The sequence below is a fragment of the Crocodylus porosus genome, unplaced genomic scaffold (assembly GCF_001723895.1).
Source record: "Crocodylus porosus isolate Cpor-Errol unplaced genomic scaffold, CroPor_comp1, whole genome shotgun sequence".
Lineage (NCBI taxonomy): Eukaryota > Metazoa > Chordata > Crocodylia > Crocodylidae > Crocodylus > Crocodylus porosus.
In genome coordinates, this window is record NW_017728906.1 from 3319843 (window position 1) to 3341641 (window position 21799).

Genomic DNA, 21799 nt, shown 5'->3' on the forward strand with positions numbered 1-21799 from the left:
GGTGTTGTGTGTATAACTTGCAAGGACTTTAAAAACGCAAATTGAATGCTAGAAATTCTACCATGTGTCATCATTTTGACCATGTGAGCCAACACTAGAGTTGGAAACTTTAGATTTATTTCACAGCTTCCACTCTAAATATGGCCTAGACAGGCATTCTGAGAAGGGCTTTTAACAACGACTTCTGTTGCAGGAAAAATGGAAGCTTTGGCTCCATACGAGAGTGTTGAGATGATCATAATCTAGTGACCACAGACTTCTGAACTTTATGTCTGAATTTGACCTTTTTGGCCCATCCAGACCCCATTTCTTTCTCTTCTCCATGCCTGCATCCTTGTTTTAGTGTCAGTCTCAGTCTACACTCTTCAGGCCTTCCATTTCAGTCCATACCAGTTCCAGTCTCCTTGCCCAGCCAATCCCACTCCTTGCTCATACTCCACTCTTGGTCTGGTTTGTGTCATTTTTCCTATTCCACTGATTCCCAACCTTAATCTCCCTTTTTATCCAATCTGTCACCTCCTAGGTATCTAATACCAGTCTTTTTGTCTTTTCATCCCCCACATTTCAGCTCCTTGTCCGTCCTGTTTTCTCCCCGAGCCCACCTCACTGGCTCTATTCTGTCATGCATGCTGGAATAATAACATAATATAGGAACTATTAATAGAACATTGCATCTGTAGCTTGCATTCTAGCCGTCTGCACACTCAGACCAACTGACTTCCTTGTGCTCCAAATTCCTCCCTCTGGCAACCAGGACTTCTAACAAAATCCATGTAGGATTTTACACTTTAATACTATTGTTTAAAATAAATAAATAAATGTACCATATTTTGGGTAAAATCTTGATGGACATTCTGCATCTGGTAACAGGCCTGTTATTTCTAAAGGAGTGAATAGCTGAAGGTTTTCTGTCATTTTATTCTACCTTGTGTCAAAATATTGCACATGATAACAAGAAGCTGCAGTATCTTCAGAGGATGCTAAGGAGGTAAAGACATCTGTGTAAAAAATAAATACATTAGGAGAGATGTAGCTGAGCTCATGATTAAAAGCTGGAAACTTCTAATTCTAGCCATGAGAGCTGTTTCCACTGCTCATCTGGTTTGGGGAAGCATGCTTCACACTTCTCTTCCAGTTTTGTTCTCTTTAAGCATACGTGATTCATCATTTTTTTAAAGTTTATATATAATTGCTGAAAAAAATAGCAGCTATCTCTATGTGAATGTAATGCCATATGATTCATTGTTTAAATGTGCACAACTCCACTTTATTTGGACCTGAAGTGAAGTGGAATTTACTTATGCCAGTGCTGAGCTGGCTTTGGTTTTTAGAAAGGATTCACAACTTTAATGTGTCTATTTTGTTGGTATATTTAAATAAGTTATTAGGTATACCCACAATGTGAATGTCTCCTCTTACACCAATAAAATATCTTGCAGTACAATGGGATATAGGTATAGTATAGTGGGATAATCTTATTTAAAGGATTCTTAAATGGAAACAGGTAACATATTTGAAAAATTCAGAGTATTAGGTTCTGTCTCCATAGTGACTGAAGGAGAATGATTATCTACAGAAGGAGGTGTGGGGAATTGAGGATGCCTAGAAACTGGAAAGACATTGAAAAATCCTGCTTTAAGAGGAGTTCTGGTATATAAGTCCAGGATATTAGAGCAAATTGAAGGCAACATAAACAGGCTGCTGAAGTAGATGTGGCAGCAACCAGACAATGAAGTTGTGCCTTTCCTTTTCTGTCCCTCAGAGGCAGTCAAAATAATGGGATTCTAGAGACTTCTGAAGTGCTTGTGACTTGACATCCCTAGAAGCTTTGCAGTGGTCTTATTTCTTGGGACATTTAAGAATTTTGACTTCTTTTTCTGCTCTGTTCATCCATCTCTTCCCCAGAATCTTGGGTGAGAGCTAAGTGGCTGTAAGTCCTAGGAAGGAGCTAATGTTGTGCTTTACTTGAGACCACCTGAGACCAGTGACAGCTTTGGAATTAAATCATCTTCATGGCCCTTAGTCACTTGCCAGATGCTCCCTATGGGGCTGGCCATGCTCTTCTAGGCCATCTCCATGCCTGGGGTGTTTGAACTGTAGTAGCATAGTGAACTCTGGGTTTCCTCCAGACTAGGACTTGTGGTCCTCCACCTAGTAAATACTATATTCAGACATTTGACTTTGTCTTCGCACTGACTGACCAGGTGGTTTGACTTTTTTTCCCGTCCTTACAGTTTCAGTGATAGGTCAGCAGAAGTGTGCTGACTTGAGGTTATTGGTCTGAAAGCCTTTGTTCTGCTGGCATGAGAGCTAAACAATCAACCAGCTAGCTACAAGCTAGAGAAGGTATCCCCAGTTATCATCTGACTGAGTGGAGAAACAATACCAGAGCCAGAAAGTCTATCAGAGCTGGAAAGGTGTAGGGAGCTATGTGTAAGGTGAGTTCTGAATATTGCCACAAACTTATATCCTGCAGTCACAACTTCTCATCAAAAGGCCATAGGAATTGTTTCATAAATCCTCCTGGGCAGCAATTTGGGGACTGTGTTGGAGGACTTTACCATTAGTGACACTCAAGCTCCAGTTAACAACAGGTATGACTAGTTTTAGCAAAAATCACTTACCTAACTTGAAGTAGAGACTTGTATGTGGACACAACTGGTGTTAGTGGTAGCAATCAAGTTTTTCTTGATGTGAACATGGCAGTTCCTTAGAATCAATCATCAACATGTTTAAAATGGTTGATATACATTTTGTTGGATTTTCAACATGGTACATGAAACAGTGTATTTCTGTGCTTTATTTTAAGGGTGGGGGTGTGGATGCTAATCAACAGGACTAGTATTGGTTCTTGCTTCAGATGCAAGGTATCCTTTAAAAGCATCTTGCTTGCAGAAATAAGTTGCTGTTGTATCATGAAGTACTTTCTCATGGTGAAATTGCCTGTGGTTTCATTTTATAGATTTTTACTTTCTCACGTTCATATACTTACTTTTTCAGTTTTAATTTACTTCAGCAATAGCTTTTGATAGTCCTTATTTGCCTAATTGGAAAAGCACTTTCAATGCATTCCAACTAGTGGAAATTTGTAAGAAATAAGGCTCTACAATTTGTGCTGTATCTTATTCAGGTAACACTCAGAGGTATATTTAAAACCCTGAATCAAGAAATTCCTAAATAGGGTGGTCTTCTGCTAGCTGTAAAGAGCAACAAGGCATGGACTAAGCAGACCGCTGGCCTTAAGATATTGCTATTTAGAGCTGTGTAATACATTGTAGAGGTCTTAGCTGATTCATGGTTGGAAGAAAGGGAAGCCTGACCTGCCTTCTCTTGATTCTGAATTAGATTGCTGCTTGCTATGAGGATCTGTCAAGTAAAGGGCTCAGATAATCATGTATGCGCAGGAAGTACCAAGAAAATAGTGGGGGTCAAAATGGATCATTTAATGCCTCTTATTTTGGTAATGTCCAGAATGTATGTTCTGGATGAAGAGTGTGTGATGCGGAGGTATCAGGGGAAAGGGTGAAGGTATCCCCAATTGTCATCTGAGTGGAGAAACAATACCAGAGCTAGAAAGTCTATCTTTAAGAGTTTTAAGAGTTTTTTACTATCATGTTTTAATCTGACCCTTTTTTGTCCCGTCCCTGCCTCAGTCCTCTCTTTCCCTGCCTCCTTCTTCCAGTGTTAGTCCTAAATCTCCACTCTTCAGGCCTTTCATCATAGTCTCCTTCCCCAGCCCATCACAGTTTCTGTTCCTGCTTCACTCCTGCTCTAATTTGTGTCAGGCCAGCTGTTGACCAGTTTGTGGCTTTATTCACTCCTGTTGATCAAAGGACATAATCAGCAAACGAGGGTCATAGTGGACTGGGAAGCCAGAAGATGAAGATCAGTTTTGGCAAGCTGGACAGCTCCTAGTGGAAGAAGGAGGCCAGAGGCAGAGGGTATGTAGGCTGAGAGAGAAATGAGAAGAAAGCTCAAGTCTCCAGAATTAGACTATGGATCCAGAGGGTTTGAAATAACAAGTGGTCCAGGAATTGTGTAGCAGTTCAGAGCCCTAGACAGGGGTGAAGTCAAATAAAATGGGCCAGGTAAAGTAGCCAGCCCCTTGGACAAGATGCATATCTGCTACCATCTCACAGTAGTTACGGTGATGGGTTGGACTGCGTGATTGTTACACACAAGAGCGCGACAATAGAAATAAGGGAGACAGAGCAGGGCAGTGACAGCCTGGAACAAGAGCATTGTGTGCACTGCCCGGGGAGACCAAGCTGGAAGGAGGATCGCCTTACAGCCTGGCCATGAGTCAGAAGCAGGGCATGTGCCAGAATCTGCCCTGCAGCACTTACAGTGGAAAGAGATTGGTAGAGAAATAATACATTAACAAACTACTCTTATCAGTGCAAGGGCAGTCTCCTTAAGAGGGGGGCCTGTTTTTCAAAGGATGGGCACTCGCCAGAAACTCGGTGCCATTTCAAGTTGGACACTTCAAAAGTTGGCAGGCTGGAGCCCCATTTGGGAAGTGCGACCCCTCTCTAGTAATGCGGGGTGGGACCCCGCTCAGGCAACTGTGAAAATCGAGGGTCATCTCTCAATCTGAAAATGGCCTTGGCGCTGTGGTTGTGTGCGGGTGCTCCTGCAAGCCCCTTACAAGTCTTTAGTGCGAGGCGAAGCGAACCTTTCACATTTCACCGTGTGCTGCCCCCACAAGAGCAGCGTGCGGCCAAGAGGCCTGCTGCTCGCCCTCCCCGGCTGCCTCGGCACTGGGCACCGCGGGCGGCGGCCTCCCCCTCCCCCTCCCCGAGCCCAGTCCCGTGCTCGCGGCGAGGGGCGGGACGATGGCGGCGCGGTACGGGGCGCTGGGGCGCGCGCACCTGCGCCTGGAGTATTTGCGCGCCAACGCGTGAGTGCAGGGGCTGGGCCGGGTTGGCGGTGCGCGCGCGGTTCCCGGAGCTGTGGTAGCGCCCGGTCCCGATCCTCCCGGCCCTTGGGCTCTAATGCTCAGCCCTGCGGCGCCTGGGGAGCTTTTGGGAGCTGTCCCGAAGCTCCTGTTCTTCTGGGGTCTGTTCTGGGACGTTGCAGAGCCCTGCTTCTCCTGGGAGATCCTTTGAGGGTGTCACAAAGCTGCAATTTAGCTGGAGATGCTTTCAGGGGTGTTGCAAAGCCCCAGTTCTCCTGGAGAGCCTTTATGGGGTGCTACAAGGCCCCAGTTCTCCTGGAGATCTTTAATGGAGCCCTATGAAGCCCTGATGCTTCTGGAGATCCTTTCAGGGTGTCACAAAGCCCCGATTTAGATGGAGATGTGTTCAGGGGTATTGCAAAGCCCTGATGCTCCTGGATGTCCTTTCAGGGGTGGTGTGAGGCACCAGGGCATGGTAGCGCTGCTGTGAGTGCTGGCATCTTGTTTAAGAAACCAAGGATTTCACATGGGAACCTGTGGCATTAAATGCAGGCAGCCACACTGTGTTGTGTTTTGTTTTGGTTTGGTTTGTTGGGGGGTGGTCTTTGGCACAGGGGTAAAACCTGCACTCTCATTTTTTCTGTAGTCAGAAAAAAGAATGGAAACAAAGAGCTGGTGTTTTCCAAGTGGTTTTTGGAAGGCGCCTGGAGCTAGGGAAAGGCATCTGGAGCTTAAAAGCATTGAGAAGTGCTGGGGTAGGCTACCCACCTTGCTCACAAAAGGGGAGCTTGCAATTTTTAAAACCAACCAACCCCACCCCCAAATATCCTCAAGACCAGGCAACCTGCGGAAGTCCCTCCCAGCCCTATGTTTCTGTGATTCCAAGCTTGGAGACATGGATAAAAATATATACAGCAAATGTGAGAAGACCACTGTTGATTTCCCCCCCTTTGCTACCAGCAAGCTGTAGCGGCTGCTGCCTTCTCCCATCTGCGGATTTTAGGAAGATAGACATGCTTTCATTTCATCATCTCAGAGAGGTGAAGGTTTCTGTTTTCCCCTCCTTTTGCCAGCTTAATTGATCTCTCCAAATTGGTTCCTATTTGGTTGTTTTAATCCTGAGGAAAATCTGCAACTTGAATTGTAAACAATGAGAACTGCGCAGGCTTGAACATCTGAGTGCTGAAGTGACTTAATCCAAAGGGCAATACATCAAGTTGACATCTAAATCAGTACTGAAGCCATAATTATCCAAGCCCCAGTCCTGTGTCAAGTCCCCTGGAATGTAGCTACCCCAGAGTCAGGTTAAAAAAAAATGGTCTATGTAAAGCTGAAGAAGTTGAGTTGTTTTTTTTGGGGGGGGGAAGCAACATACAGTGTCTTGGGATTTGATCATTCTCCATCTATTTTTAAGTAGAGCATATGCCTATGGGGGCGGTGACATGGACTTTTTAGGTGGTTTGGGATGTTTGGGGAGCCTGTTTTTTATTTCACAGCTTGAAGGTTTATTGTAAGCCTCCCTGGAGGCTGCATTGGATAGGGTGGCTTGTAATTCAAATAAATAAAATGCTACATGGGATATTTTTGTTTAAAATCTACCACTTGTAACATTCTGTTGTAAATCTAGGGTTGGTAATAGAGCAACGGGCACTAGTGTAGACTGCCTGCTGCTGTCTTAACCAATATTTCCTAACCTTGCTGAGCTATAGGTATCAACTAGGGATGCTGGAAGCCAGTCTAATGCAATACTCAAGTCCACTGCTGCGGTGGCCTGAAGTAAAAATCCTAATGTTGATAGGAGACTAGAGCTGCTTCCATAATATTCTGTGCATGTGTTTTCCTATCTTTGTGCCAGCAGTGAAACAAGCCCTCTTGTAACTCAAGTGGCCTAAAAATGTCTGTGCAGTTGTGCCCTTATACTACTTCTAGCATTGGTGCAGCTCTACAGGTGCTAGAAAATGCCACGTACAATTAGTCTACTGAAGAGAAACCCAAATGATTACTTTTACCATGAAATAAATTATTTGCGAGTGAGGATGCAGAGCAATTATTTCTCCTGTAAAAAAGAAGGCTAAAACACTGTGTTTTTTTATGTTGCTGTCAAGTTTCCTTAAGGTAGCACAGCAGTTTTTGAGATGCACTGTACAAATAAGCTATGCTTTACCTAATCTCACATGCTTTTTCAGGCATTAAACTAAAGAGTATGAAAAGACTGCACAGAGAGCATAAGATTTGGGATTTAGGCCTTAGCCTCTGTTCTTTTTATAGCCATGTTTTAAAACTTGGAAATAGGGTTTTAAGATGTAAAGTCTGACAAAAGTAACATGAACAGCACCACTGGGGTTCTCACAAGAAGCAGTGGGAATTAGCAGCTGTTGCTGTGACTTATGGTCCAAGTGTATTTAATGCCTTTGAGTATTCTGTAGAGAAAGTCACCTGCCCTTGACACTGTCTGTTAATCTAGCTCCAATCCTTCAGGCACCTGCTGTAGTTGAATGCAGAATGAACTGATCCTGAGTTCTGGGAAGATAAGGGCAGGTTTAAAATCTTATTACTGTAGTAAATTGGAGTAAATCCTCTAGCAGTGGAGTTTGTTGCACTGGTCAAAGAGCAGATTTAGTTTCATTGATAGAAAAACATGGATATCTGTGTAGCTCTGGTTTGTTGGAAGCTTGTCCTGCTGCTTGCTACAGCATCAAGTTGAAATTAGCTTTCTTTTCCTATCAAATGTTATATGTTAAAATAACAGACTGTGTGTGTGCCACTATGCATAGAAAAGTTGGGGGGCGGGATCTCCGTACCAGATACTGCCACTGCTGTGTGAACACTGGTTGTGTGAAGCATGTTATAACAAAAGAATATGAAGTTTTAATACGAGTTTAAAATGCAGGTTGACCCAGAAGTTCAAGGTTTAAATGTCTTAAACCTTAATCCTTCACAATTGTAGATGAGTATTTGAATTTCAGGGCAAAACTTCCTTTATCATATTTTGAATGTTGTTGCCTAGAGCTGAATCTACAGTAGGACTCAAATCATCCCTGTATCAAGGTGGTTTGCAAAGCACTTAATTTGCAGAAGGTTGCCAAGTCAAGTATAAACCGGGCAGCTGCTTGCTGCAGCTTTTACTTTGAAGGGCACCACTTCTCTGATCAACTGGTGCTCAGCAGTGGTCCTAGGCAGCTGATATTCACAGCAATATGCTTTGGAATAAAAGCTTCAGCAACCTTTCTGAGCATCTCCCCAGTCCCACATAGCTGTTTGCTGGATATATCCCTGATTAGTTCCCAAATCTCATCCTTCACTGGGCCTATGAAACTCAGCCCTAAGAACTACCTGGAGTCTATTGTACATCTTGCATTACTTTATGTACTAGAGCTTGATTTGGTATCACTAACTGCTTCTAGTTTTAACCATTTTTCATGTCTGTTTTAGCACTACGCATGACTTCCTTTTTGGAGCGATTGCTGAACTGATTGACAATGCCCGGTAAATATTTTGCTTGAAGAATCCAAGTATTCTTATTTTGTTACTCATAGGATAAAATTAACAGCCTGGTTGTTTCTGTCAGCGAGAGCAGGGAAGATGTTTTCCATTGTTGCAAGTAGTAGTAACGAACAGACAAAAACAAAATTGCTTTTGTGTCATAAAACTGTGCCATGGTAGATGGTAGTGTGTGAAAAGAGCGTCTCCCTGCCCCCCACCCCTTCAATGTTACTTTTTCCTCATTGATTGATGGAAGCATTTTAAGGTACTAAACAAGAGGTACCACGTGCCTTTGATTCCATGTTACAGTAAATGGAATCTGAGGTTATTCAGCGTCTTGTAGAGCTAGACTTGAAATATCCAGGGTCTTCATTGTGACATATTAAACTTGTTAATTCTTCCAATGATTGGGATCATAAAGGGACTGATTCTGCAAAGCAAGAGTGGTACTTAATAGTTACAACCATGGGCACTGTTTTCAGCTTTTGAAGAAGGGCTGTGTAGTAGATTTAAAAAGCCAAGTACATGTTGTTAAGTCTGTTTAAAGTGAATTTTACTGCAGTGCTATTATGTAAACCTCACTGTATGCATGACTTAGTACTGGCTTGTGATTAAATCCTCTGAGTGGTTGGACAGCAAAAGGGAAGAAGAGTGGAGCGCAACTCTGGCCAACCACGCTCTGGCTTTGGGTGGTGCACATGGTCGCCACGTGCGCCACTCTGTGATTTTTTTCGGCAGGTTTGTTTGACCCCTGGATATCCAGGGGTCAAAAAAAGCCTCTGAACTACTTTGCAACCCTTACAGTGCAGACATCAATGGAATTAGTGGTATGCGGCACCATGCCCATTTGGATGCAGTCAGAAGGTCCATAAATGACTGCTTCTAGCTGAAAAAAATATTTCCAGTTTCCTTTTCAATGTTTACAGTAAAACTTTGCCAGGTAAAAACTGAGACATTTCTGATAAGTTTTGCAAATTAATGGATCAAGTCATGTGTCAAGTCAGCAATGCATGTCACAAAATGTATTTTGCTCATTGATGGAGCTAATGGAGGAAGATTTTAATGCTTTCTGATCTTCCATGTGAGCAAATGTGCTCTGGTACCATTTCCACTATGAAGCTATATTAAATCTCTCTTAAATTCCTCTTGAAAAATAGAAGATGATAGTGATACTTTGCCCATTGATACGTTGTGTGTCATAGACTGAGAGAACTACTATATACAGTTGAACAATTAGAGAGGGATTTTTACACTGCATTGCACTTCAGAATTGGGAACAGTACAGAAAAAAATGATTTGGGTAATATTACCTCTTCCCTGTGCTATTAAATACTTGTGATACTTTATTAATATATATATTTATTGGCAAATGTCTCCTATATGATGATCTTATGTCTGATGACAGAGAATTGCAATGGGAAGATTTGTGACAAATACCGCTTTATCACTTCATTAGAGGGTCAAATAGGAAGAGGTAACTGTGACCAGAAATCAGCCTGTGTCAAATTAAGCCCGTCTCTCAAATCTGTCATCAACCACTTTAGTCTGAGATGTGGAATTTCTTCCAGGTCACTGGTTCTTGGGTGTTAATAAAAGTGGGCAATTAACAAAATATCAGCCTCTGAAGCACTCTGTATCAGATCATGCCCTGTTCTCTGTGGTGTAGACATGTCCCAGAAGAAACCTTGGATGGGTCCCCGAGGTGCCTTCAACAAAGTGGTCACAGACAGCAATATGAAAATTATGTGTGCTGTATATAAACATCTGGAATATATGATTGCTTTCTTTTTAACTGTCCCTGGCATGTTCAAGCTTCCTGACCGTCCTCATGCATCACTAGCACTCTTGGCATCTTTTTTCTCTTGAAATATTCAGTAGCTTTCATTCAAATGCTTTCTACCTCCTAATCCTTGTATTGTCTCTTTTGATATCAACCTTTTGCTACTGACATGACAGCTTTCTCTAATATGTATGTGATCTAAATGGTTTGGCTAAAAGCCAGTGCTCATCATGCCTCCTGGAGGATTGTAGTAAACAGATATTGCATTAAGGGCTTGCAGTCAAAGTAAATTTTTTTGGCAAAGGATTGCTTGAAAGACAGTTCTGTAAGGCTTGTGAAGGACATACAGGACTCGATGCTCTTGGTCAGCTCCATCTGCTGTGGGTCCTTCAGCATCCTCTTAGCTTGCTACAAATGGATACAAATGGCTTTGAAGTTTAAAATCACATCTTTTCCATAGGAATGTTCTTATTCTAGTTCTGTAGATTACTTTGTTAAAGTGAAATCTATGGCTTTTTGCAAAGGCATCTCTTAAGGGTTCTTTCCCACTCTCTGTATTACCTCCAGTGTTAGTGAGGTGCTATCAATTTATTCAGGAGATGCCTTCCTTTTGGAGCATAGCAAGTGAGTAAGGGCATGTTTATGGAGCCTTTTTTTCTTCATCTCTCACTGAACACGCAAATTTTATGTATTTTTCCCCTCCCCCCCCCTTCCTCTCCTCCCAGATTTGGCTCTAAAGGAAAAAGTGATGTGTTTGCTTTCATTCCATTTGAAGCAATCTGTTTTTAGCCTTTGGTTTCAGTTGCAGGTGCAACAGCTTTGAATGCTTATTCAAAGTTGTAGTTTAGTGTGGTCTGCTGATAAATAAGTGCTATGCATTTCATCTTGGAGGTGACTGATGACAGTGACCCCAAACTAATTTTCAAATATGCCCTTTGTAAATAGCTCTAAGATGAATGGTGCTGCATAAACTTAACTTAAAATTATAGTTTATATGTACTACATATAAATAACCACTGAAGCAAGAGATAATGTATTACTCTGTGGGTTACTACAGTGATTTGAAAACTTTGTTGGGTTACTGCATCTTCCATGCTTAATGAAAGACTTATCCATAGCTTGGTATGGGATGTGTTATTGACAGTAGTATTTGTATTCCTGAAGGACCCATCAGAACTCTCTCCATTGTGTAGAGCAGTGGTTTCCAAACTTTTTTGATCGTGCACGCCATCAGTCAAAAATTTTTGAGCACGCACCCCCAATATATGTATCTTTATATAAATATACATCTAAATAGAAGTTCTAATATTTTCTTCCCGCACCCCAATGGATCATCTTGTGCACCCCACTTTGGAGACCACTAGTGTAGAGTGCTGTACACACATTTAAAAAAAAAAAAAAGGTTTGCAATCTAAAGACAAAACAAAAAGGGTAAGAGGGGTAGGGGGAACATACAGGCCACTTAGGTAAGGGTTCAGCTTTGTTAGTCTTCAGTCCTAGTTTGTCGTTTTCTGTTAAGGCAGGGGTATCAAAGATGCAGCCTGTGAGCTGGGTACAGCCATGCAGCTGTAACATACGGCCTTTAGCGCTGCCTGTGGGTGTTGGAGTTGACACACAGGCAGTATGTGGGATGTGCCACCCATGGCATCCACTACAGGACTGAAATGCACACAGCTTGCACTGCAGTATACATCAGCTCTGTATTGGATCCAGAAGCGCGTTCCTGAGTGGCCGTGCATCATCGCCCTGGACTGGCTACAGTGATGCAGTCCTGCTGTCCAGCCTGCAGGGCTGGTCCGTGGATCTATTCCTGCCCATGGACCAATCCCATACCACTTTGACATCCCTACTTAGGAGGATACAAGTGTATTAAAAACATGTATGTAGTCTTGCTCATTTCAAAGACCAGTTAAACTTTTATTTGAGGGATACTGATTGGTCTGCTCTATTCCTTGACTTCATGTTTTGTCCATAATTTTGTGTGGTTTATTTTCAGAGATGCAGGAGCCACCCGACTTGATATATTTACTGGTGAGTACATGGGAGTGACGACAATTGGGAATCAGAGGAATATTAAGAGATTGTTACTCTAAGACTGTCCCATTGTAGGTGTCTGCCTTTGTGCTCTCAAGGAATTTGAAATACTGTATATAGTTAGTATTTCTGTTTAACTGGGGAACTGATTTTACCTTTCTGGAAGCCTATTTGACCTGTCCTAATTGCTGGTTTGAACTGAAAGGATATAAAATGTTGTATGTTGCTTCTGTATCTTTAAGCATAGTCCCCAGTAGCATAAATAAATAAAGTGAGCAGTTTTTAACCTTTACTGTAAAAGCAGGTTTTAGTTTTTACTCTCGGCATAGAACAGACCTCCTGAAAAGTGGTTAAAAAAACCCCAAGTGACACTTCTTCTCTATCTTCCCTTTTATTATGATGAGATCTTTATTCCATAAAGCTGAATTCTCACATACAGTTGTGTTGTTCTGGCAGCTAATCCCCCCTAGAAGCTAGAGCACATCTGACCTAATCTCTTTACCTCAACAAGCTTCTGAGTAACTGAAAACCACTGCTTTTTCATGCATTGCTGAGGTCTCTGTTGCTGGCATACTTCTACCCATTCATTTATATTTTTTCCATGATGTTATTCATTCCCCTTGACCCTGGGACCTCCACATGAGATCCTGAACAGAGACCAGGGTTGGATATTTTTTCTTGAAGCCATATTAGGTTGGAAAGTGATATCCTGATGCATTGTTTCTCTGTGCAGCCTGGAACATGTGGAGAATATTTGTACTTAGCTAATGGTTCTAAATTATAGTAAATTGGAGGCACAGTAAAATAGTGGTTTGTCATTTTATCAAATCTGCTACTTGCTGATGAAGGATGACTTTTGTGAGAGTTGGGTATCAATACCCAACCAACCAAGTTCAGTATTTATTACCAAGTGGTTTTTTTTTTCTTCTTTTTATTTAGTAGATAATGACCAGCTACAAGGGGGATTTATGTTGTGTTTTCTGGATGATGGATGCGGCATGAACCCTAGTAAGTTAGTTTTGTAAATGCTGAACTGGTTGTTAAAGGGAATGTTCTATAAACTAATAAAATACCAAGCTGATCTGTATATATGGAGTCATTAGTTAAAATGAGACATGCACTTAACTTACAAGTGTGCTTTACTGTTTTAATTATTTTTGCTGGCAGAGTAAATTAATCCTAGTGTTTTTTAAGCTGTGCCTAAAATGACTGCAAGTTTTTTCATGGTGAAATGAAATGGAAAATGTTATATTGATGATTACAAAAATATATTTGCTTTGCTTTTTCAGCATAAGCACTGCTACATGTCTAAAAGCTTTGAGAGTTCCAAGGCACAGTATTAACTATTAATTCTCTGCTTAAAAAACCCCACATACAACATGGCACACCTTGATGAGACCTGCCCTAAGTAAAACATCCAAGCTCTTCACATTGGCTCCATATTGGATCCAGAAGCACGTTCCGGAGTGGCCATGCATCATCGCAGTGGACTGGCTACAGAGACCTGCCCTAAGTAAAACATGACAACGTCCTGGTCAGATTCATTACCCTGCTAATTTTGCCTCCCTAAGATTCCCCTCAAGTGTATGTTAGACACAGCATTCTTCACATCGTGCCTTAAACTTATAAGACTGATCTGATTCTACCCTAGAGGCTGCATTTCATTAGTTCTCAATGCAATCCTGGCTGGTTATGCATACCAGTCTTTTCACAAAGCCCTCTGGGTCCTTTCGGGATAAAACGTGAGCTGAAAATGTAACAACATAATCATTCCTTTTATAGTTTCCATGAAAATTTAGTTTTCCCCTAAACACCACAGTTCTAAGCAACAAATATTGTACTATTCTGTTGCCTTGAATAGTAATTTAAGGCAAGCTTTAGTGTATGTCATAGGCACCTATAGAAAAGTGAAAATAGCAGTTGATGAACTAAATCTGTAGAACAGCATTGTGCTCCTGGCACTATGGATTGTCAATTGCTAAGAATATATTTAGGGGACCAAAATGTGTACCAGGAAGAATAGATACATGTGTGCTTGTGAGACATTCATAACTAAGACAAGGAAAGGGGCAGGGAGAGCTCTGATTTTCCATGATAAAGAAAACAAAACCAAATGCCAAGATGTATAAGTGTTTAGAATTCATTTTATTATAATAATCAAGGCATTGGTAAGCTTCCATATTGCTTTAAAATGGTAAATATATCGATAAAATGTTAAGCCCTATATAGTGGTGTTTCATTTAATCACAGAAAAAATGTGGATTTTAGGTTTTTTAATCAGAGAATTTAGGGGTTTATTTATCAGAAAAAAACAGGATCCTTGCTTACAAGGGACCTTTACTGAGCAAACTTTCATTGGCTTAAAGAGTACACAGTATGATTCTATATGTTTTGCTGTTGTATTTTACAAGAGACATAGGGGTATGACATAGGGGTGTGGTAATGCTGCCTAACCAGTGTTGCTGCTAATGGCTCAGAACTTTGCAGATAAAATACTCCACTGCACCGAGGGGAATTCCTACTGTTTTAAAAACTATTTTCTAACGTGTGGCTCTTGCTTCTTTAACGATGCCTGAATCTTTCTTTTAGGTATCCTAGCAGCTTTGTCAATAAAAAGCTATTTTAGTGCATTTGTTATCATGGAGGTTATCACATGATGTGAAATAGATGATACAAAGCCGGCGTCTTGTAACCTAGATTGATGTGTGCTGAAAATAAGCTGTTCCCAGAATGAGAACGTCAGGCTTTCTTGGAAGAGAGCTTTACTGTCTAATTCTTTGAATGACATCTGACATGCTAGCTTTCATTGCCAGGAGAGAAAGTTCTTTGCTACCTCCAGCCGCTGTCAGTAGGTACTAGATCTTAAGAACTCACCTATAGACAGTGGCAGTACACAGTCTGGATCACAAGCGGGATTTTATTTCACAGTTGGCCAGGTGCCTGATGTAATTTTGGATAAACCTGTTTGCTGCTTTATGCTTCAGTTCCCTTATTAAAATACAGACAATGAGAGCATGGGTGCTCAGATCAATTCATTCATTTTTTTTAAATATACTGATGCTTAGAAAAATTGAACCTAGAGAAACAGAATAATATGCAACATATTTGTTTTAATTGTGTAACATCAGATTCAAGACCCTAGAATGCCCCTTGAGCTGGGGAGGCAAAGAGTTTTGAGACTTGCTATTGGATTAGGACCTTTGTCTATCAAATCCATTATTATTCTTTTGTCAGTGGCTGGCATCCAAGGGACAGGGTTTGTTTGTCTATGTTCATTTTGAATCAGCTGAGTAGGGAAACTGGTGAACTGTGATAGATATCTTGCTCCATGGTGAATAACATAAGTTGGCTCTTGACATACACTTTGTTATGTGATAAAGTAGCCCAAAGTGAATGCTGTATTGGTTTTTAAATGTTCACTTTTTTAAGGTTTATAGTGTTATCTAGCAAATGCCCTATATTTATCTATAACTTTTAAATGTTGTCTTTCAGGGGAAGCTACTCATCTCATTTATTTTGGAAAGTCTTCTAAACGGCAGTCTGCCTCCAAGATGATTGGATGCTATGGCAATGGCCTTAAGTCGTAAGAGTCCTATCTAAATCTTGATCTCTTGATTGTCTGTTTTGCATAGTTGTTTTTCTTTTCTTAACAAACACGATCTACACCTAATGATTAATTTGGGGCCCCCACTACAAAATGGATGTGAGCAAATTGGAGGAAGTCCAGTAGAGGGCAATGAAAATGATTAAAAGGCTGGGCAACATAACTTCTGAGGAGAGGTTAGGAGAACCGGGCTTATTTAGTCTGGAGAAGAGAAGGCTGAGGGGGAATTTAGTAACAGCCTTCAACTACCTGAAGGGGGATTCAGAAGAGGATGGAGCTAGACTGTCCTCAGTGGTGACAGACAATAGAACAAAGAGCAATGGTCTCAAGGGTGCAGCAAGGCAAGTTTAGTTATATATTAGGAAAAACTTTCTTTCTAGGTAGGTAGTAAAGAACTGGAACAGGTTACCTGGAAGGGTTGTGGAATCTCCATCTTTACAGGTTTTTAAGACCCAAGTAAACAAAGGCTTGGCTTTTTGGGGCTGGTTATGGTTTAAGCAACAGGTTGAACTGGATGACCTCCTGAGGTCCCTTCCAACCCTAATTTTTTATGATTCTATGAATTTAAAAATGAAATGGTCTTCAGTAATGGAAGAATTGAGATTAATAACAATAATCTGGTTGGTCATCAAATTTGCTGTTTAATGTAGAATTGTTCTTTATAAGACTTTCAGTATGCACTGTTTTGTAGTTGTCCAGTTCTCACTGCTGTATTTTACAAAAATCAATTTCTGTTTTATTGTCCACTGCTTTTTGTGGCCAGTAAAAGGTTACCGTGTGGAACTAGCCCATATATGTCCTTGCCCATGCGTATCCTAGGGAGTCTTTCTAAGAGAGATGGATATAATTATATTGTTATTAGGGCTGTGCAAAGCTTCAGCCCCTGATTTGATTCAGCGGAAATTCGGCCCGAATCAGTGGCCAAATCTCCAAATCGAATTGGGAGACCCTTTAATCTCTCCAAATCAAATCGGAACCGTCTGAATCGATTCAGAGAGATTTGGAAAGAATTGACAATTCAGACATAGACACAGGTTTAAATGTTTTTTCTACATACCTCAAAGTACCAGGCAACTCGTGAATGCTGAGATGGAGCAGCCCATAGGAGTGTGGGGGGCTCCCCAATATTTTCTTTCAACATGTGGCTGCCTTGTTTTAGTTAAGTGGCTGCCCTTTTTAGTATTCTGCGGGAGACGAGTAGCCTTACTATTTAATATCTCCCAATCTTTCAAGAGTTGGTTTATCCTGTGTTCCATCCTCCCATGACTATGAGAAGCAATACATTACTCTGAGCATGTTAGAATAGGGCCATTGGGCCAGCTATTGGTGTCTCCTTTGGCTAGTCTGACAATAAACTATGTGATACTAGCATCTTTTTTAACTTTATTATAGTGGGTCTATGCGACTAGGGCAAGACTTCATATTATTTACCAAGCAAGAAGATACCATGACATGTGTTCTCTTTTCTCAAACATTCTGCGAGAGAGAAGGCCTTGATGAGGTATGTGTCTGCTTGTTTTTTTCCAGCTTGAAAGTAGTCTCAAGTAAAATACTGGGCAGAAGTTCTACCAGTTGCTTAAGCACTATTTACATTTAATGGTATTTCAAATCTCAAGTTCATATTTATGCAGCAGACTTACCTGATAAGCAGTCAAAACACAGCCTGCAGGTGGGATCCAACCTTCTAGGCCATTCCGTCTGGCTGTGGGGTCCTTCCAAAAACAATTATTACTGGCTTGTGGCTGGCTCTCTGAAAGCTGGCGGGCAGAATGAGCAGGTTTTCAGAGGTCATGCACCATTGGACTGGGCAGGCTTTGTGCTTCCACCTCTATGGGGATCCTGGCACTCCATCTGGGATCCCCACGTGGAGGTACTGAGCATGATGGTGTATGACTGGACAGCTTGTGAGTGGAAAGGGAAGCTTCTGCCTGCAGGGGGAGGGAGAAGATGGAGGGGAGGGATTGGAGGTGGAGGTTAGGTGGCCATTTTTAAGAACAGGGACACTGATACACAAGATGTAGGAGGCTGCTAGAGCATGGTAATTGCTACACACAGTAGACTTCATTAATCCAGTGCATCAGAGCAGCTTCCATGCTCATTTATAGGCACCCATAAATACCTAGGAATAGGACTGATTAGGAAGAGATATGAAAGTTATAGAAAAGGAGGGAGAAAAGGGCATAAGAGTAAAAACTATTTTAACTAGGGAATCTATTTATTAACATGTTAACTTCTTGTTAACCTGAAAGGGGTGTTTGTACAGCTAAGTAGAATTTGAGTGAACAGGTAGAGATTTGTGTGCTTACCCACCCTGTTGAAGAACTGTGTACAGTTCTGAAAGTGAGGAGCAGATGAGAGGATTTAAAGGCAAAATGGTCATCCTAGTAGTTTCTGCTCAGGTTTAACATTTAAACAATCTTATTCTGCTGTTATATGGCACTAACAAATTATCCTTCTAAATTGCTTGGCTTAGTCTTGGGTCTTTTCAAGGTGGCAGAATAATAGATGGCCTCTTCATTTTACTGTTTCCAGATGAAATAGGAAAAGACATTTTTTTGAGCTCTTCTCTGATGTCTTTGCAAGGGGTTTCTGAGCCCCTGGCTAACAGAAGAGAATAAATCCCTTTATATTTTAAAATAAAACCTCCTACTAGAATTGTCTGAAGTTCAGAAATCTGGCAGAAAGACCGGTTTGGTATCTCTATGGTTTGTAATACCTGACATAATAAAAGATATCACACATGACTCCTTCCTCAAAGAGTAAAAATGAATTCCTATTTGATAATGTGTGGGTTATAATTCTCTTAGCACAGTTTGGTTTTAATTAGTAACTTTCTGTGGTCACATACAGACATTCAGTTTCTTCTGGGAGAATTGCTGCTTTCCCAGGAGACACCACAAGTGTTCAGATGTTTGGGATTTTTCTCCCAGAACAAAAATGACCACTCTGGAAGAAAAATAACCTAGAAACAATCAGGGTTAAATTACTCACAGAAGAGTTTCTCCTGGAAAAGCAAAAGTCAGTAAACCTTCTCTTCTGAGAGAAGCCATAGCACAGTCCTCTAGCATTCCAAGATGCCTCCCCCATCTCTTCTGTGAGACAGTATTTGGACTCTCTTTTAAAATATAAAATTTTCAGTATAACCCAAAATATTTTTCATGGCATTTTTTGCAGGTGATTGTTCCAATACCTTCGTGGTCAGTAAGTACCAGAAAACCTGTTTTACATGATGCTGCAACATTTGCTGTACAGATGTCAATCATCTTTAAATATTCCCCTTTCACAAGTGAAGATGAATTGATGCAGCAATTTGATGCAATCTATGGGAAAAGCGGTAAGCTTCCCAAACGATCCCATTTTTTAATCATGGGATTTGTATTGGTGCCATGAACAGTAATTTAAAAATACATAAATACTAAAGTTCAGTTGGGGATACAGTGTGGTTTTCAGTATTTACTGAAGAGTCAGCTATTGAAATTTTTGCATGCTCATAACAATCTAATATCAAAACAAAAACTAGATTGGCTTTTTTACCACATTTCTATGGGGCATTCATATACAGTTCTGTTCTTTTTGAATGATTTTGTTAAGCTAGATTATTATCAGGGATCCAGGTTGTCCATGCCTGTAGAAAAACACAAATTTTTCTCCTTTAAAGCAGGGGTCCCCTTGCAGGTTGGCAGGGTTCCACCCTGCAAGGGGCTGCTTCGGCTGGGGCAAGTGCAAGGAATGTGATAAGAGGCAGGGAGTGCCACATGCATGTGTGCATGTACATGTACACATGGCCGGCAATACAGCCAAGCAGCATGGTGGAGAGCAGCTCCTGCAGCTCTCTTCAGATAAGTCTACCAGGTTGGGGGCATAAGTGACATATAGAGGAGCAGGGGGGGAACAGATGAGGCATGGGGGGCACAACCTGTGGGGAGATTGAGGCAGTGGCAGCAGCTCATGCTGAGAGTGCACAGTGAGGGAGAGAGTGGAGCATGGTTGATAGCTAGGGCTGGGGGTGCTGCCCAACCTCCCAATGCAGTGCCCAGGGCTGGAGAAGCCAGGAATGTGCGGCTGCAGGGCTGGCTGGGGAGCAGGACAGAGCCATGGGCACCTTGTCCCAAGGGGGAGGAGGGGGTGGCAGCTCACCACTGCTATGCACACTCACAGAGGGCTTTGGGTCTATATAGACAGTGCATTGCAAGACGATGCTTGTGACCCCCCAGACTTCTGTGCCCGCAGCAGGGTACAGGGCTGCAACATGGCTGTACTGGCACCAGGCAGGAGCCACCTCTCCAGTGCAGGAGGGTGGAGCAGGGCAGGGAGGCTCAGTGCTGCCACCACCACTCCCACAAGTACCATGCCACTGTGGCTGCCAAAGTGAAGTGCTGTGGCAGCAGCACAGAGTTTTGCCTACCACCCAGCCCCACCCTCCTGCCCCCTTCAGTGTGGCAGTGGGCAGGGGATGCCTCACCTTGGTGGCCATGGCAACATGGCATTCCCAACAGCAGTGGTGGCCCTGGAGCACTGAGTCTCCCTGCCCTGCTCTGCCCTCCTGTACCAGGGCCATGGAGGCAGCTCCTTCCTGGTGCTGGTTCAGCCATGTTTTTTATGGTAAGCCATCAAGCCAATCTAAGCCTTTATTGGGGGGAGACAGCATATAAATCAAATAGATAAATTATAAATAAAAAGTATCTATAAATAATTCCTAAATATTCTGTGAATTTAAGATCAGTCTTTGTACACTCATTTAATCATTCTTCTCTCTGCTCCTCTGCTTCTCTCACTGGCATTTTCTGAATATTTTCACAGTCTAAAATTGCAGGAGACTTTTCCTTAGCAGCATGTTCTATCTGAAAGAGTCTCTTGCTAACTCTAATTTCACTTGACAGATTCCTTGAAATCATCACTTTTTCTCCCTCAGCATGAGTTCTTTGTTCTCCCTTTCCTTATTTCTGACTGTATTAATCTGTATCTAATAATATAGTGTAACCCTGGCGGTACGCAGTTGGTACCCCCTATTCAATTGAAGGGATGTTTGGGGTGTGCATGTGTGTGCCTTGAGAACATGGCTGCTTGGCCTAGGCCAATCTGCCATCCCCTCTTACAGAGCAGAGAAGAAACTGTGGTCATTCAGTAAAATTTAGCTAGTTACAGAATTTCATTTACAAAACCCATAGAACTTATTAAGTATATACACAAATATATCGTAGAACTATATACAAATTTATGCCATTTAAGACGAATAAATATTGTTACTCATATACACGGACAGGAATAAGTGGATATAACAAACAGAGGTGCTTTGTTGATATATGCCTGGGCTCCGAGGGGGTCATCTTATTGGTGTATAACCCCTCACTCCCAGGCCTCACACGCTGCGGGTGAGGAAACAAATAACAGTGGCACCGGGTTAAACAGGTTCACTAAATAGAACTCAACAACAATGATTAGAATATACGTGAATAATGATATTGCAATACAAACCCATACCCAGGCATAGCAACCCCTTGAATTCAAAGTAATAATCACAAAACTCTCCATAGCATTTTAGCAGCTCAACAATCGATAGAACAAGGCAATACATAAATATCTTATGATACAATATTGAATTTAAATAACTTAACAGTAAAGGATACAGCTTATGGCCCTTCCCACATATATACATAGGGACCCAGGCAACCTTAACTATTTACATAAACCTTAACAGTTACAATCCAAAATCAACAATGGCACAATAATCACCCTGCAGAGAGGAGCAATACCAAGGGGAAAACAGGTGACCCCAAAAGTACTATATTAATTGCCCCATGGGCTCTGAACTGGCTGGACTCCAGGAAAACAAAATGTCCCCCGAGTACTGGGGCCACGCCTCCCCTGTGGAGACCTTTGTCTCTTTCCCTATGTGGGCCCTGATCCCCCTACCGGGCACTCATGGCTCCTTGGCCCTCTGGTGGAATTTGGCTCATCTCTCTCTGGGTGGGCTGGTCAAAACTCCCACCTTGCCAGAGAC

At 41.9% G+C, this 21799-nt stretch overlaps 1 protein-coding gene across 1 annotated transcript in view; it reads left to right on the forward strand.

Moving 5' to 3' along the window:
• Positions 1-4797: 4797 nt before the first annotated feature.
• Positions 4798-21799, forward strand: part of MORC1 (MORC family CW-type zinc finger 1) — a 94365-nt gene continuing 77363 nt past the window's right edge. The window contains exons 1-7 of the mRNA XM_019557094.1: positions 4798-4900; positions 8330-8383; positions 12157-12191; positions 13134-13202; positions 15687-15777; positions 17191-17299; positions 18973-19132. Of these exons, the coding sequence (XP_019412639.1) occupies positions 4836-4900; positions 8330-8383; positions 12157-12191; positions 13134-13202; positions 15687-15777; positions 17191-17299; positions 18973-19132 (583 nt within the window). The 5' untranslated portion in view covers positions 4798-4835. The remainder of the gene's footprint in view (positions 4901-8329; positions 8384-12156; positions 12192-13133; positions 13203-15686; positions 15778-17190; positions 17300-18972; positions 19133-21799) is intronic.